Source organism: Marmota marmota, unplaced genomic scaffold (genome assembly GCF_001458135.2).
Source record: "Marmota marmota marmota unplaced genomic scaffold, marMar, whole genome shotgun sequence".
Classification (NCBI taxonomy): Eukaryota; Metazoa; Chordata; class Mammalia; order Rodentia; family Sciuridae; genus Marmota; species Marmota marmota.
In genome coordinates, this window is record NW_025999897.1 from 746,775 (window position 1) to 761,093 (window position 14,319).

Genomic DNA, 14,319 nt, shown 5'->3' on the forward strand with positions numbered 1-14,319 from the left:
AAAAAAAAAAAAAAAAAAAAAAAAAAAAACAGAAAAGAAAAGGAAAAATAGTGCTCATTTAAAAAAGAAATCATAAATGAAGAGAAAATATTTTATTAAAACATTCACCTCAGAAAGGAATTTGATCCAGAATACCTGAAGAACCCTTACAACTTAATATAAGGATGTATATTTTGATTTTTAATAAACTAAGAAAAGATTTGAACAGATATTTCACAAATGAACACAGGTAAATGGCATATAAGCACACGAAGAGACAGATGCTCAGTATCCATAGTCATTTGGAAAATGCAAATTAAAACAATAGTTGGATATCACTATATACCTAAGAAAATGTCTAAGTCACAATACCAAGATTTAGCAAAGATGTGGGAGCAACTAGAATTTTCATGCACTGCTGATATGTATTATAAAAGGGTAATAGCCACTTTGAAAAACTATCTGGCAGCTAAATGAAGTTAAACAAAAACCTACCATTTGACCTGGCCAAGCTGTTCCTAGGTATCTACAAAAGAGAAATTATATGTCCATGCAAAGATCAGTACTTAGTATATTCAAAGCAGTTTTGTTCATAATACCTGTTGTCTTAGTCCATTTATTCTCTAACAAAAACTGGGTAACTTATAAACAAAAATTTCTCACAGTTCTTTAGGCTGTGAAGTCCTCAATCAAGGCATATTCCATATCTGGTGAAGACTAACGTCCTCTCTCATGATAGTACTACCTGCTGTGTCCTCACATGATGGAGGTGGCAAGGAAGCTTTTTCAGAGTGTTTTTATAAAGGCTCTAATCCCAGTCACAATCAAATTATCTCCCAAAGACCCCACTTAGTAACCTCACCTTGGGGGTTAGGATTTCAATATATGTATTTTAGGGGGACACAAATGTTCAGATGATAGCATCTGAAAACTTGAAAGAGCCTGAATAGCCATCACCTAGCAAATGGATAAGCAGATTGTGATATATTCATTTTTAAAAATGAATGAAACTGGAATCTATCATGCTAAGTGAAATAAGCCAATCCCCCCCAAAACAAAGGCTGAATATTCTCTCTGATATGTAGATACTAATACACAATAGGGGTGCGGGAAAGGAAGTATAGAAGATCATTCGATTAGACAAAGGAAAATGAAGAGAAGGGAGGGGGAATGGGAAAGACACTAGAATGAATAGGACATAACTTTCATATCTTCATATATGAATACACAACCAGTGAAACTCCACATCATGTATAACTGCAAGAATGGGATCCTAATTAGAATTAAGTTATACTCCATGTATATATAATATGACAAAATGCACTCTACTGTCAATGTAGAACAAATAAAAAGAATAAACTACTGATATGTAGTTCAAGGATAATGTCAAAAACATTTTGCTAAGTGAAAGAAGCTAGAAACAAAAAACTACTTACTATATGATTGCAAGAAATTCTCAAAAAAAGCAAATCTATAGCAATAGCAAATTATTAGCTATTAATATCTGGCATTGGCGGTGAGGAGTGACTACAAAGGCTCACTTTTGGGGATGATGGAAAGTTGGTGGTAATATAATTGGGTACATTTGTCAAAGCTTTATTTTTCACTTGGTAGATTTTGTGGCATGTTAATTATACCTTAATAAATAAAACACATACATAGCAAAGTATCAGGATATAAAATCAACAGCATTTCTTTATATCAGTGACAAATCCCCAGAAAGGGAAATGAGGAAAACTTCATTCTCAATAGCCTCAAAAAAATAAATAAATAAAATAAAATACTTGGGAATCAACTTAACGAAAGAGGTGAAAGATCTATATAATGAAAATTATAGAAAACTAAAGAAAGAAACCAAAGAAGACCTTAGAAGATGGAAAGATCTACCTTGCTCTTGGATAGGCAGAATTAATATTATCAAAATGACCATACTTCCAAAAGCACTATATAGATTTAATGAAATTCTGATCAAAATTCCAATGATATTTCTCATAGAATTAGAAAAAGCAATCATGAAATTCATCTGGAAAAATAAGAGACCCAGAATAGCTAACGCAATCCTTAGCAGGAAGAGTGAAGCAGGTGGTATCACTATACCAGACCTTAAACTATTCTACAGAGCAATAGTAAAAAAAAAAAAAAACCCAGCATGGTATTGGCACCAAAACAGACTGGAGACCAATGGTACAGAATAGAGGACTCAGAGACTAACCCACAAAACTACAATTATCTTATATTAGACAAAGGTGCCAAGAACGTGCATTGGAGAAAAGGTAGTCTGTTCAACAAATGGTGCTGGGAAAACTGGAAATCCATATGCAACAAAATGAAATTAAACCCCTATCTCTCAGCATGCACAAAACTCAATTCAAAATGGATCAAGGACTTAGGAATACAACCAGAGACCCTGAGTCTAATAGAATAAAAAATAGGCCCTAATCTCCATCATGTGGGATTAGGCCCCCAACTTCCTTAATAAGACTCCTGTGGCACAAGAATTAAAATCAAGAATTAATAAATGGGATGGACTCAAACTAAAAAGCTTCTTCTCAGCAAAAGAAACAATCTGTGAGGAGAATAGAGAGCCTGCATCTTGGGAGCAAGTCTTACCCCTCACACATCAGTTAGAGCACTAATCACTAGGGTATATAAAGAACTCAAAAAGCTAAACACTAAAAAAATCAAATAACCCAATCAATAAATGGGCCAAGGACCTGAAAAGACACTTCTCAGAAGATGATGTATAATCAATCAACAAATACATGAAAAAAAATGTTCATCATCACTAGCAATTAGAGAAATGCAAATCAAAACCACTCTAAGATTTCATCTCACTCCAGTCAGAATGGCAGCTCTTACGCATACAAACAATATTAAGTGTTGGCGAGGATAAAGGGGGGAAGGTACACTCATACACTGCTGGTGGGACTGCAAATTGGTGCAGCCAATATGGAAAGCAGTATGAAGATTTCTTGGAAAAAGGGAAGGGAACCACTATTTGACCCAGCTATCCCTCTCCTTGGTCTATACCCAAAGGACTTAAAAACAACATACTACAGGGACACAGCTACATCAATGTTTATAGCAGCACAATTCACAACAGCTAAACTGTGGAACCAGCCTAGATGCCCTTCAACAGATGAATGGATTAAAAATGTGGCATGTATACACAATGGAATATTACTCAGCAATAAAAGAGAATAAAATCATAGCATTTGAAGGTAAATGGAAGGAGTTAATGAAGAGAAGATAATGCTAAGTGAAGTTAGCCAGTCCCAAAAAACTAAATGCCGAATGTTTTCTCTGATATAAGGAGGCTGATTCATAGTGGGATAGGGAGCGGGAGCATGGGAAGAATAGATGAACTCTAGATATAGAGGGGTTAGAGGGGAAGGGAGGAGGGGGCATGGGGTAATTAATGATGGTGGAATGTGTGATGATCATTATTATCCAAAGTACAGGTATGAAGATACGAATTGGTGGAAATATACCATGTATACAACCAGAGATATGAAAAATTGTACTCTAAATATGTAATGAGAATTGTAATGCATTCTGCTGTCATATATAAATTAAAAGAATTATACTTACTCGCTGTTAATAAAATGATAAGTCATTTGGATATTAAAAAACCACATACATACCATATAGCATAGCAGGTTTATGACACCCCCCCCAATTGAAAACAGCACTCAAGTGAATATTTGTACATGAATGTTCACAACTGCAGTATTTACAATAGCCAAAAGGTGGAAACAACTCAATTATCCATCCATGGATGAATAAATATACAAATTGTGATATTTACACACACACACACACACACACAATATGATATATTACTCAGAAATAAACAGGAATGAAGTGATACAATTTTGATGAACCTCAAAAACATTCCACTAAATTTTAAAAGCCTCCTGTATTCTCTATTTCTGTGTTCAATTCCACTTAATGGAGATATAAACATGGTCAGGTCTCTTCCACCTTTCTGTCATCCACCTTCCCCTTCACAAGCTTATTGAGAGATTGTCCACACCTTTTCTGATTCATCCCCCTCTCACTTTGCAATCCCTGGCATTACGATTTTTGCCTCTACTACTCTATTCAGAATTTTTTTAATATTTATTTTTTAGTTGTAGTTGGACACAATACCTTTATTTCACTTATTTATTTTTATGTGGTGCTGAGGATCGAACCCAGGGTCTCGCACATGCCATGCGAGTGCTCTACAGCTGAGCTACAACCCCAGCCTGAGAGTATTTTTGACCAGATCATCTCCCTGTGGATAAAGACTATAACAATTTTTAATACTTATTATATTTGATCTTTCTTGACACATGAGATCTTGTCTCTCATTTTTGTTTTTAAATAGTCTCTCCCCTTACTTTCCCACACACTCCTGGTGGTTTGCCTTCTCTCTGGCTGTTCCTTCTCAGACTCCTTTGCAGAAGTTGGGTTTCATTTATAGGACATCCTCTCTTCTCACTCTACAATCATTTTTGAGTCATGGTCTCACTAAGTTGCTGAGGCTGGCTTCCAACTTGCAATCCTCCTGCCTCAGCTTCCTGAATTGCTAGGATTACAGGTATTTGCCACCATGCACAGCAACAGACTTTTTAAGATACTGTGGTCAACTCTTAAGGCTATGCTAACAACTTTATAATCTGACTAATTCTATTCTCCTGAGATTCAATTTAATAATCTAGCTTCCTGCTGCACATCTTTCTTTGAATTCCCATAGACATTTTAAATACTGTGTACTTCTTGAACTAAAAATTATCTTTCCTAGAATCCCGGTTCTATTCTTTATTCCCTAACTGTATGGTACCATCAACCAGCCAGTTGCCCCAACCAGAAAATAGAATTATTGACTGTTTTCTACCTCATTCTTCCCATCTAATCCAATTATCAAGTCCATTTGATGCTGCATCTTAGATATCTCCCAAAGCCATTCATTCCTTTTCCCTTTCCTGGTAGAGGCTCATGTTTCTTATTTGGTTACCATAAAAGCTAACTTGTCTCTCTGCTTCAACCAGATAATACTCTGATACAGGAAGTCCTTGAATTTGAATAGTAAAAAAAAAATTATTCACACACACAGACATATATACATACTTTTTTTTTCTTTTAGCTTCTAACTGAAATGACAACTCTCTATTTTGAATATAGGTAGCAAACCAAAGAAGTATTAACAGAACCTGTGATTTTGTCACCAATAAAAATTTCAAATATTTTCATGCTAATTGTTGTAGATATAACAAAACACTTTTATTTATCACCATCTTGAATTATAGTACTAATTATACTAATTAGATATTATAGCTTAAAGTTAATAAGGAAGCTCACAAATTGCTCTAGCACAAGTTTATTTTTTTATTTTGGTTACTGTATTTCACATCATTGGTTTCCCCTGTAGTCTTTTGTACTTTATTTCATGCTTTTCATAATTTTGTTCTAGAAAAATTCATCTTAGATAATCACCGAGATTGCCATAGGTGGTCTGTGACATAAAAAGTCAAAAAAAAAACCAAACACCTTTTTCTAATTTTTTCTACTGACTGGAATCAAATTAATTTTTTTTAAATGAAACTTTAATCATGTCCCTCAAAACCCTTTAATCATGTTCACAAGTTGTCCTTAGAATAAATAAGATAAAATCTAGTCCCTTTAATATGGTTTACAAGTTAGTCTGTCTGGTCTGTTTTCTCGCCATTGCTCTTCCCAGTGGTGTGCTCTGGCCAGCTAGTAGTAGAGAGGTCCAATTGTTAAGGTTCCTATAATTTATTGAACCAGTTTTTGAATCATAGATAGTTTGAAATCAGTCATCAAATAGGCTTTATACACCACAGGGCTCAGCAAACACTACAAATAAGAGGTTTTTGTTACTGATTTTGCACTTCAGAAAACCAGTTATTAAACTTTTAGCAGCATACTACTGGCCTCACCCCCAAAGTCTACTGTAAGTTCCAGCTTTATTGAACTTATTTCTTTTAAATAATTTTGCTATCTCTTGCCAGTATGCCCTTTTATATGTTTTTCTCTTACTCGCTTTATAAACTGTTCCAAATTGTCAAAACTGCTGACCAAATATAGGTGAATGTGAAATTGTCATTTGGAATGACTGAGAGTTGGATAAGTATTATTACAAGAAGTATTATTCTTGCCTTCCTAGAGATTGAACCCAGAGGTGCTTTACCACAGAGCTACATCCCCAACCCTGTTTATTTTTTATTTTACACACTCTTAAGTTACTAAGGCTGGTCTTGAACTCATGATCATCCTGACTTAGCCTCCCAAGTAGCTGGAATTAAAGGTGTACACCACTACACCTGGCTACATTTGTTGAAGTCCTTGAGCATTATTGAAAATGATGTTTCCCTAACACAAATAAAAGTCTTTATCACATCTTAAAATACTGATAGAGTGTCATACTATACTCCCAGAAGACATTAAACATTTTGCCAGTACTGAATCTATCCTTCAGGTCATAAATTTTGTCTCTAAATGTGTCTTCTTATTGTATTCTTTTCCTTCCTCCCTCTCTCCCTCCCTCCCTAACCCCACTTCCCCTCCTCTCTCTCTCTCTCTCTCTCTCTCTCTCTCTCTCTCTCTCTCTCTCTCTGATTTTGTCCCTTTTATTAAAGTGGGAAGTTTCTTTACTTAAATAATTGCCAGGTAACATAACATTTATATCCTTGGTAGAAATATTTTCAGTGAAAATGCTAGAAGAAATGCACTGAAGAATGAGTCCATTTATTTTTTTATGCTCATATATTTTGTTAATGTTTGTAGTAATCTCCAAAACTGCCAGATTGTCCAAGTGTCCACTATATCTCTATGATTTTTGTAGATGGAGGTAAAGCTTTAGTTTGCATGCTCTCACTTGTTTTATCCTTTTTATTGTGTAGGTATTATAGAGCTGGTGCTAAAAGGTTGTTTTTTTTTTTTTTAATCATTTAAATTTGAAGGAAAAAAAACCCTGAATGTCTAGTTTCTACTCTCCAAAAAAATCATACCATCTAGTGCAGGGGACAAAGTATATCTACAAAATAGTTAAATAACAATATAAGGTAGTAAATTATTAAGACCACAAATAAATTGTTACCTGGCCACTTACTAGTTATGTAACAGCAAGATGCCTAATCTTGCCAAGCATCCATTAGTACCACAAAAAATAAAATAAGAAAATGAAAGTTATAAAGCACTGACTGAATATGAATTTATTATAATTACTAATATTATTAATGCTTATGATGTAGTAGGAGAAAAAGGAACTTTGTTTAATACACATCTGAGCTTTTTCTGGGTGTTATTTCTTTCCTGCTTATCCAAAACTTTGGGTGTTAGGCCTCTGAGTTACTTTTCAGTCCCTAATTTGTTCACATTTGTTCTCCCTGTTTTTCCTTTTGAAAGAATTTTTTGAAAGATTTTTTGCGTTTCAGAAACTGTTTTCCTTTCATTCTTGAATTTGCCACCACCTACTGTATCCTTGGTTTCTTGTACTCTAAGTCAAGCCAAAATGTAGGAATATAATTTTCCCCACTTTAATTTTGTTAGCTGTCTCCCCCAATGAGCACAGTTTGTCTATTTTTAAGGTTTATACAACTAATCACTAAGTGAGCCAGAGAGGATAATAAATATAGGAACTTAGCTTCTAAAATCCATAGGTTTCCAAAGGTATTCTGTGATATTTCTAATTTTCTTTTTCAGGAAACATGTGTCCTATTCTCTCATGTCATCTTTTAAATTTTTTTTTAGTTTACTTCGGTCTCTTCTTCCATCCTTTTATATTTTGTGTCAACAAAGGTAGACTTAACTTTCTTAAAAAGGAATTTAGATTTTCCTTTGTAATTCTTATTCTTCCCTTGTGACTGCAAAACCCACAAGTCCACTTAAATTAACAACAAGAAAAACTTCACTGAAAAGGATTATGGAAACTACCTTATGAGTTTAGATCTTTTCTTTGGCAATAGGTACATTTGTAATGTAAAAAGAGAAAATGAACTAACTATAAAAACTCCTGGGATGCCATCTTTTATTCTTTTATAATTATTTCTATTTTTTGTAATCTAGATTTTAATGTTTTTAATTCTTTCATTTCCAAAGTTGATGAAAATGTTACTATTCATGTATAATTATTGCTAAGATTAGATAAAGTTCTAGAAGACCTTTCAGTTATTTGTTAATTAAAGTCATTATTCTTTAATAGCTATTCAGAAATGATATATTAAGGATTAGAGATGCAGGAAGGAGCTATACAAGAATGGCCTGTATTGCTTCCTTATTAGGGAATACTTTTTCTGCTTTAATAGATTCTACTTAGATAGTGTTTATTTTATTCTAATTCTTTGTTATACTTAAAGGGCCAGGAAATAAACTTAAGTGGGGGAATGAATGGAATAACAAGAATATAGAAATCGTTTGAGGGCCTCTGTAACTCTCCAGAAATCTCTGAAATTTATATATAAATTCCCTTTTCATGAAATTCTAAAAAATTTAACACTGATAGGTCCTAGTTCTAGGTTCTTTAGCACTGTTGTATGAATTTACTTTGTTCTTTTAAATAGAGTTGTTAACTATATCTGAGAAATGGTTGTGTTGTGGTTTTAATTATTTAAACTTCATGATCGAAATGTAATGATCATCAGTAACTTAAAAATAATGTTACTAATATTCTTATTATCTAATCATAAATTGTAATAATCATTAACAGATTAATCTCTACTTTCTGTTTTTGTAATTCATTTCACTCTTTTCCAGCTACTTTGACAAGCTATTCTGAAAACATGGAACGCACAAAATATGTTGGAGAAAGCAGTAAAGAATTAGGATCTGGAGGAAACCTAAAACCTTGGCAGACTCAAAAATCCAGCATGGACTCCTGTCTATATCGAGTAGATGAAAACATGACTGCTTCTACGTATAGTCTGAATAAGATCCCAGAGAGAAATTTGGAAACAGTTTTATCTCAGTCAGTGCAGTCTATTCCTTTGTATCTTATGCCACGGCCAAATTCAGTAGCAGGTAAGATATTTTGTTTTGTTTTTGTTTTTAAATAACCATTTCACTGGAGTACATATAGAAGTGAAAATAAATTCTCTTCTAAAAACATTTAAATTTTCTATTAATCTTCATTAAACCATTCTTTATGCTTTGGTAATATAGGTACATGTGTATATTTCTTTGAACTTGGGGAAGATTCATCTTTCTCAAGTGATTGCTTAGTTCTGCTCCCGTAATATGCAAAAACACACATTATATCAGAAACAGCTTATCAAGTATATCATCAAACTAATAAATTCTTTTTCTTACATCAGAATGAAAGAATTTTAGTTTGAGATTTTAGTTTTTTCCTAGAAGAATCACCAGGTACCTGTATTTCTAGAGAACAACTCATACTTCTAGCAAATGCAGTTGTAAAAGAAAGATAGAGAAGGTTAAGTGACTGAAATGTGGAGTCGTCATTCTTTAACAGCTAATCAGAAATGATGTCAAGGGATATTTTTAATACAGTTAAGTTGCTATTTAATATTTAAAACCAAGCAGTTTTATAGAAATAGACATTCTGGCATTATCAAAATGCATCACCATCTGGACTTTGTCCAGACTACAAAATAAAATTTATGTTTGTCTTTCTTAACTTTCTTGATAAATGCCTGTGTAGATTTATCTAAGTGATGTAGAATAATAAAAACTTATTGTAGTCAAGAGCTCTTATTTCCCAGATATAATTGTTACTCAGATGATAGAGTGGTGCATATTACCCTTCCCAGTTCCCATTTCCTGCCTATTCTAAATCATTATTTTTTTGTACTTAATTCTGGGAGATGTATCAGGTGTCATTATGGGAGACTGGCTAATCTGGAAGATTAGTAATTGCAGAAGATTTCTTACTAATTCTTTATGATTGTCCACTTTTAAATATTTCTTCTCCTAGATCCTTCTAAATATATTGATCCCCAACTACCATATCATATTAGAATCCTAAAATTCTCTAATTTTATGGAAATTGTATTTTTCCAGAAGGAAAAGCATATAAATCCTAGCTTATATGTAAATGGGGAAATCCAGCTACTCAACTTTAAAATGTATCCCAGTTTACTTCCTAAGCTACAAAGATTTATAAGAAAATTCTGGATCTATTTTTTGAGAAAGGCATTGAATACTGTGTAGGAGAAATAGAGATAAAAGCTCTAGTTCATTCAGTTGAGCTACATAAGTTTCAATGTATTATATTAATTCATGGCCGTGTATCCCAGTCACTTAACAGCATTAGCATTCTGCACCCCTTTTTCCTTATTGCTCACCAGTGCATTTTCTCTATATCCCCTAGAACCATTTTTCAGTGTATTATTAATCAAGAACCTTCTCATTTGGTTAAAACCTATTCAGCCCTTCCTCAGGCTTCTCAGCCCAAGCATATCTCACAATTGTTCTCTATATTTGCCAACCATTCCCTTCCCCCTCTTGTAGTTATCTTGTGCCTTCCAGGCAATACCAGAACTGAGAGACCTGTGAGAAGAGAGACCCCGGAACCAAGCCTTAGTGAATTTATTATTTTAATCTTAGTCTTGAAAAGTCATTAGAACTACATGTAACTAACCATGAGTCAGTGATAAGCCACAAGGCACCTACCAAATCATCCATCTGCCTGGCTACCTTTCCAGGCTGAACTCACAATCTCCCTCCTTCATGAAACTTTCCCCAGTCATTAATTGCTTCATCCTCTAGGCTCTTCCGTCCAACATATATTTTTTTTTCCTTTTGTGTTAACGACAGCTATTGTGTAAATGTATTGGTCTAACTACTATAATGTAAACTTTTTGAGATTAGTAACTGAGAATACTTCAGTAGATGCTTCATAATTATTGGTTGAGTAAGCACATTAATGAATGAACTGACCATATATGAAATCTGCTTTTAAATCCAGTTACAATTCCTTTTCATTCTACCATAGGATATATTCATCTTGTAGCAGAGATTACAAAAAATAAAATCAAGGTACCTTCATTTAAAGAAAGCACTATGTATATGAGATATTAATATAGACCAGTCATAAAACAGTTTTGGACTTATTTTTAATATCTCAGTATCTCATTCTTCCCAAATCACAATCTGTGGTTCTCTGTAATAAGTGGAGTGTACAACAGCATTTATCATTACGTGTTAACAACTGGCAACATAATTTTTTAATGTTTGACCAGAAAGCCTTTTTATTCAACTAGAAATGAACTGGCATTTTTATCTTACTAATAGTAGAGAATACTTGAAAGGGTCTAGGAGTAGCTGTATTACCAAATTTGCAGATTAGAAAAATGACTGTAAATATCCATCTATATAGACTAAATTGAAGAAGGAAAGCCTGAAGTTAGGAATAATAGTGAAAATCTTCTTCTGTTTTGGAAAATTACAAGTAATGAATTACCTGATTGAAGGCTATGTTAATATGAGTAGAGAAAATAGCTTGAGAGAGTTTTTTATCTTAAAATGTAACATTTATTAGTTATTTTTTTAAATACAGAGAGGTCAAAGAAGAAGACAAAGCAAAAAAAATGAGCCTTAGTCTCTTTGCCCAGTGCTAGCCTTACATATTTTAGGAATTAAAGGTTTATATGTATTATAATTTTTATCTGATTTATATACTATATACTTCCAAAAATATGAAAGAAAAGGGAATAGCCACTACCTCCTACCTCTCCACAAGAGTTAATATTTCTTATTCTTTAAAATCTATATATTTATGTATGTGTATATCTATAATGATATAGCTACATTTGGTTTTGATATATGTAAGAGATGTGAGGTCAGAAAATCAACAGGATTTATATAAGAGAAATTAAAGCATATAGTCTAAAAAATATATACATAAATGAACATATCAGCTTTGTTTATAATAGCCTAAAACTGCAAACATCCCAAATGTTCATCAACAGGTGAGTGAATATACAAATTGCAGTGTGTATGTGCAATAGAATACTACTCAGCAATAAAAGGAAAAAGAACTATTAGTACTGCAATAAGACATACAAAACTCAATTATGCTGGGTGAAAGAAGGCATCTTTTAAAAAATAGATACTGTGTTTATATAAAATCATAAAAAGTACAAACTAATCTATAGTCCTCTCTTCTGTTACAACCATCTGCATGTACAGGTATCACCTAGCCATCTTCATGTTTGCCTGTGAAAATTGGTGTTCAGGGAACTGGCATGAGTGTTGATCCTCTGGCTATCTCTAATTGCTAAGAGTTATAAACTGCCTTTCATCTCGGACTCAAAAATCTCATGTCTTCTTCTAGTGCCCCAGGTTTTTTAGTTTACAAGTAGGATGATATACGAGATCTTTCACAGTTCTTGACAATGAGATGCCACTCTACCAGACCCACAAAACTAAAAGAAATAATATTGACAGGGATATGGTGCAATTGAAACTGTGATGCATCAATAATGGGAGTATGTTAATAAATTGGTTCTACCACTTTGAAAAGCTGTTTGGCAGGATCTGTTAAAGATATAACTATATTATATTTTACCAAAAATCTAGCAATTCCACTCACATAGAATGCCCATGAAAAATAAGTATGTTCAACAGAAGACAACTGTAAGAATGTTTGTAATTGTAATGCATTCTTCTGTCATTTATAACAAATTAAGATAAAAATAATAATACATCTGGAGAGGATAAAAACAAAAAAAGAATGTATTTTTTTTATTCAAAATAACCCAAAAATCTAAAATCCACCCAAATATTTATCAATTAGTAGGGTTGATGAATAAATTGTGTATAGCAGTGAAAAAGAATGTATTGCTGTTAATAGACAACATTGAATATGAGAATTCAGATTTGAAAGAATATAAACTAGATGAAGTATTTACATTTATATAAAAATTAAGAAAAACAGTCACTACTATGATGATAGAATCAAAGTAGCAGTTACCTTTGGTAGGGCTATTGACTAAGGAAGCTTTTTATATCTTGATCCAAATGGTGGTCATGTGGTATGTACATATATAAAAGTTAATTGAGTACACTTTATGTATATAAATCCTACTGCAACTTTAAAAACAGATAAAAAATATATTTTGCCTCTTGTCTTTCTGGAAGGATTTTTTTCTTGTCATTGGTATAAAAATAAGTTATAGGAAACAAAGCCTTTATCTGAAATACCTACTTTTAATGTTGCTTAAAGACAACCTAATTGTAAAAATTGGATAGTTTACTTAAGGTGTTCCATTTTACTGAGAGTATAAACCAAAGATCAGTATCCAAACCAGCCAAAAATTATTATTGCCACCAGATAATCCCATTCTCACCTCCAGTCCCAGGTAGCTAATAATCTATTTTCTGACTTTATAGATTTATATTTTCTAGACTGTTTAATTTAAATGGAGTCATACACTATGATTTCTGTCTGGTTTCTTTCACTTGCTGCTTTTAAGGTTAATCTATGACAAAGAATGTATCAGTAGTTTGTTGCTCTTTATTTCAAGAGTCTTCCAAACATATGTGTCTGCCACATTTTACCTATCTATTTACCAATTGAGAGACATTTAAGTTATTTCCAATTTGGGGCAATTATGAATAGTGCTGTTACAAATATTTGCATTAAGTCTGGATAGACATATTTTCATTTCCCTTAGATAAACACCTAGGAGTAGAATTGTTGTATGATATGGCAAATTTATTTTTAAATTTTTTAAAAAAATTGCCAAACTGTTTTTCAAAGTGATTATACAGTTCTGCATTTCTTTCAGCAAAGTACAAGTTTTCCTGTTTGTTTCTCCATATTTCCTTCCCCACTTGTTATTGTTTTATCTTTAGTATTGTTTGTAGTTATTCTAATAGGTGTGAAATGCTGTTTAATTGTGATTTCAATTTATATTTTGCTAATGCTTAATAATGTTGACCTATTTTGTGTATATATTAGCTATATACACATCTTCCTTAATGAAATTTCTGTTCAAATCTTTTTGTACATTTTTGTTTTTGATTCTTACTGATTTTTAAGAATGTGTTATATATTCTGGATACAATTTGTATCAGACATGTGTTTGCAAATATTTTCTCCCAATCTATTGCTTATCTTTTCATATTTTATTGGTATATTTTGAGTCACTAAAATTTCAAATTTTGGTGAGGTATATTTATCAAAATTTTTTTATGGACCATGCTTTTGGTATATTTTTTCCTTCTGATTTTAGTAGAAAGTACACTACTTACTTTGTGTATTATAAAACAATGATTTCTTTGTTATTGAAGTTTTTTACAGTACTAGGGATTGGACCAGTTCTATCACTGAGCTGCATCCCCAGTCCTTTTTTTTTTTTTTTTTTTTTTTAG

General features: G+C 32.6%; 1 protein-coding gene across 8 annotated transcripts in view; it reads left to right on the plus strand.

Moving 5' to 3' along the window:
- Tanc2 (tetratricopeptide repeat, ankyrin repeat and coiled-coil containing 2) overlaps positions 1–14,319 on the plus strand; it is a 429,902-nt gene that overhangs the window by 253,854 nt on the left and 161,729 nt on the right. For all 8 annotated transcript variants that reach the window (XM_048798117.1, XM_048798120.1, XM_048798121.1 and 5 more), the window contains one exon: positions 8,740–9,003. In XM_048798117.1, the coding sequence (XP_048654074.1) occupies positions 8,740–9,003 (264 nt within the window). The remainder of the gene's footprint in view (positions 1–8,739; positions 9,004–14,319) is intronic.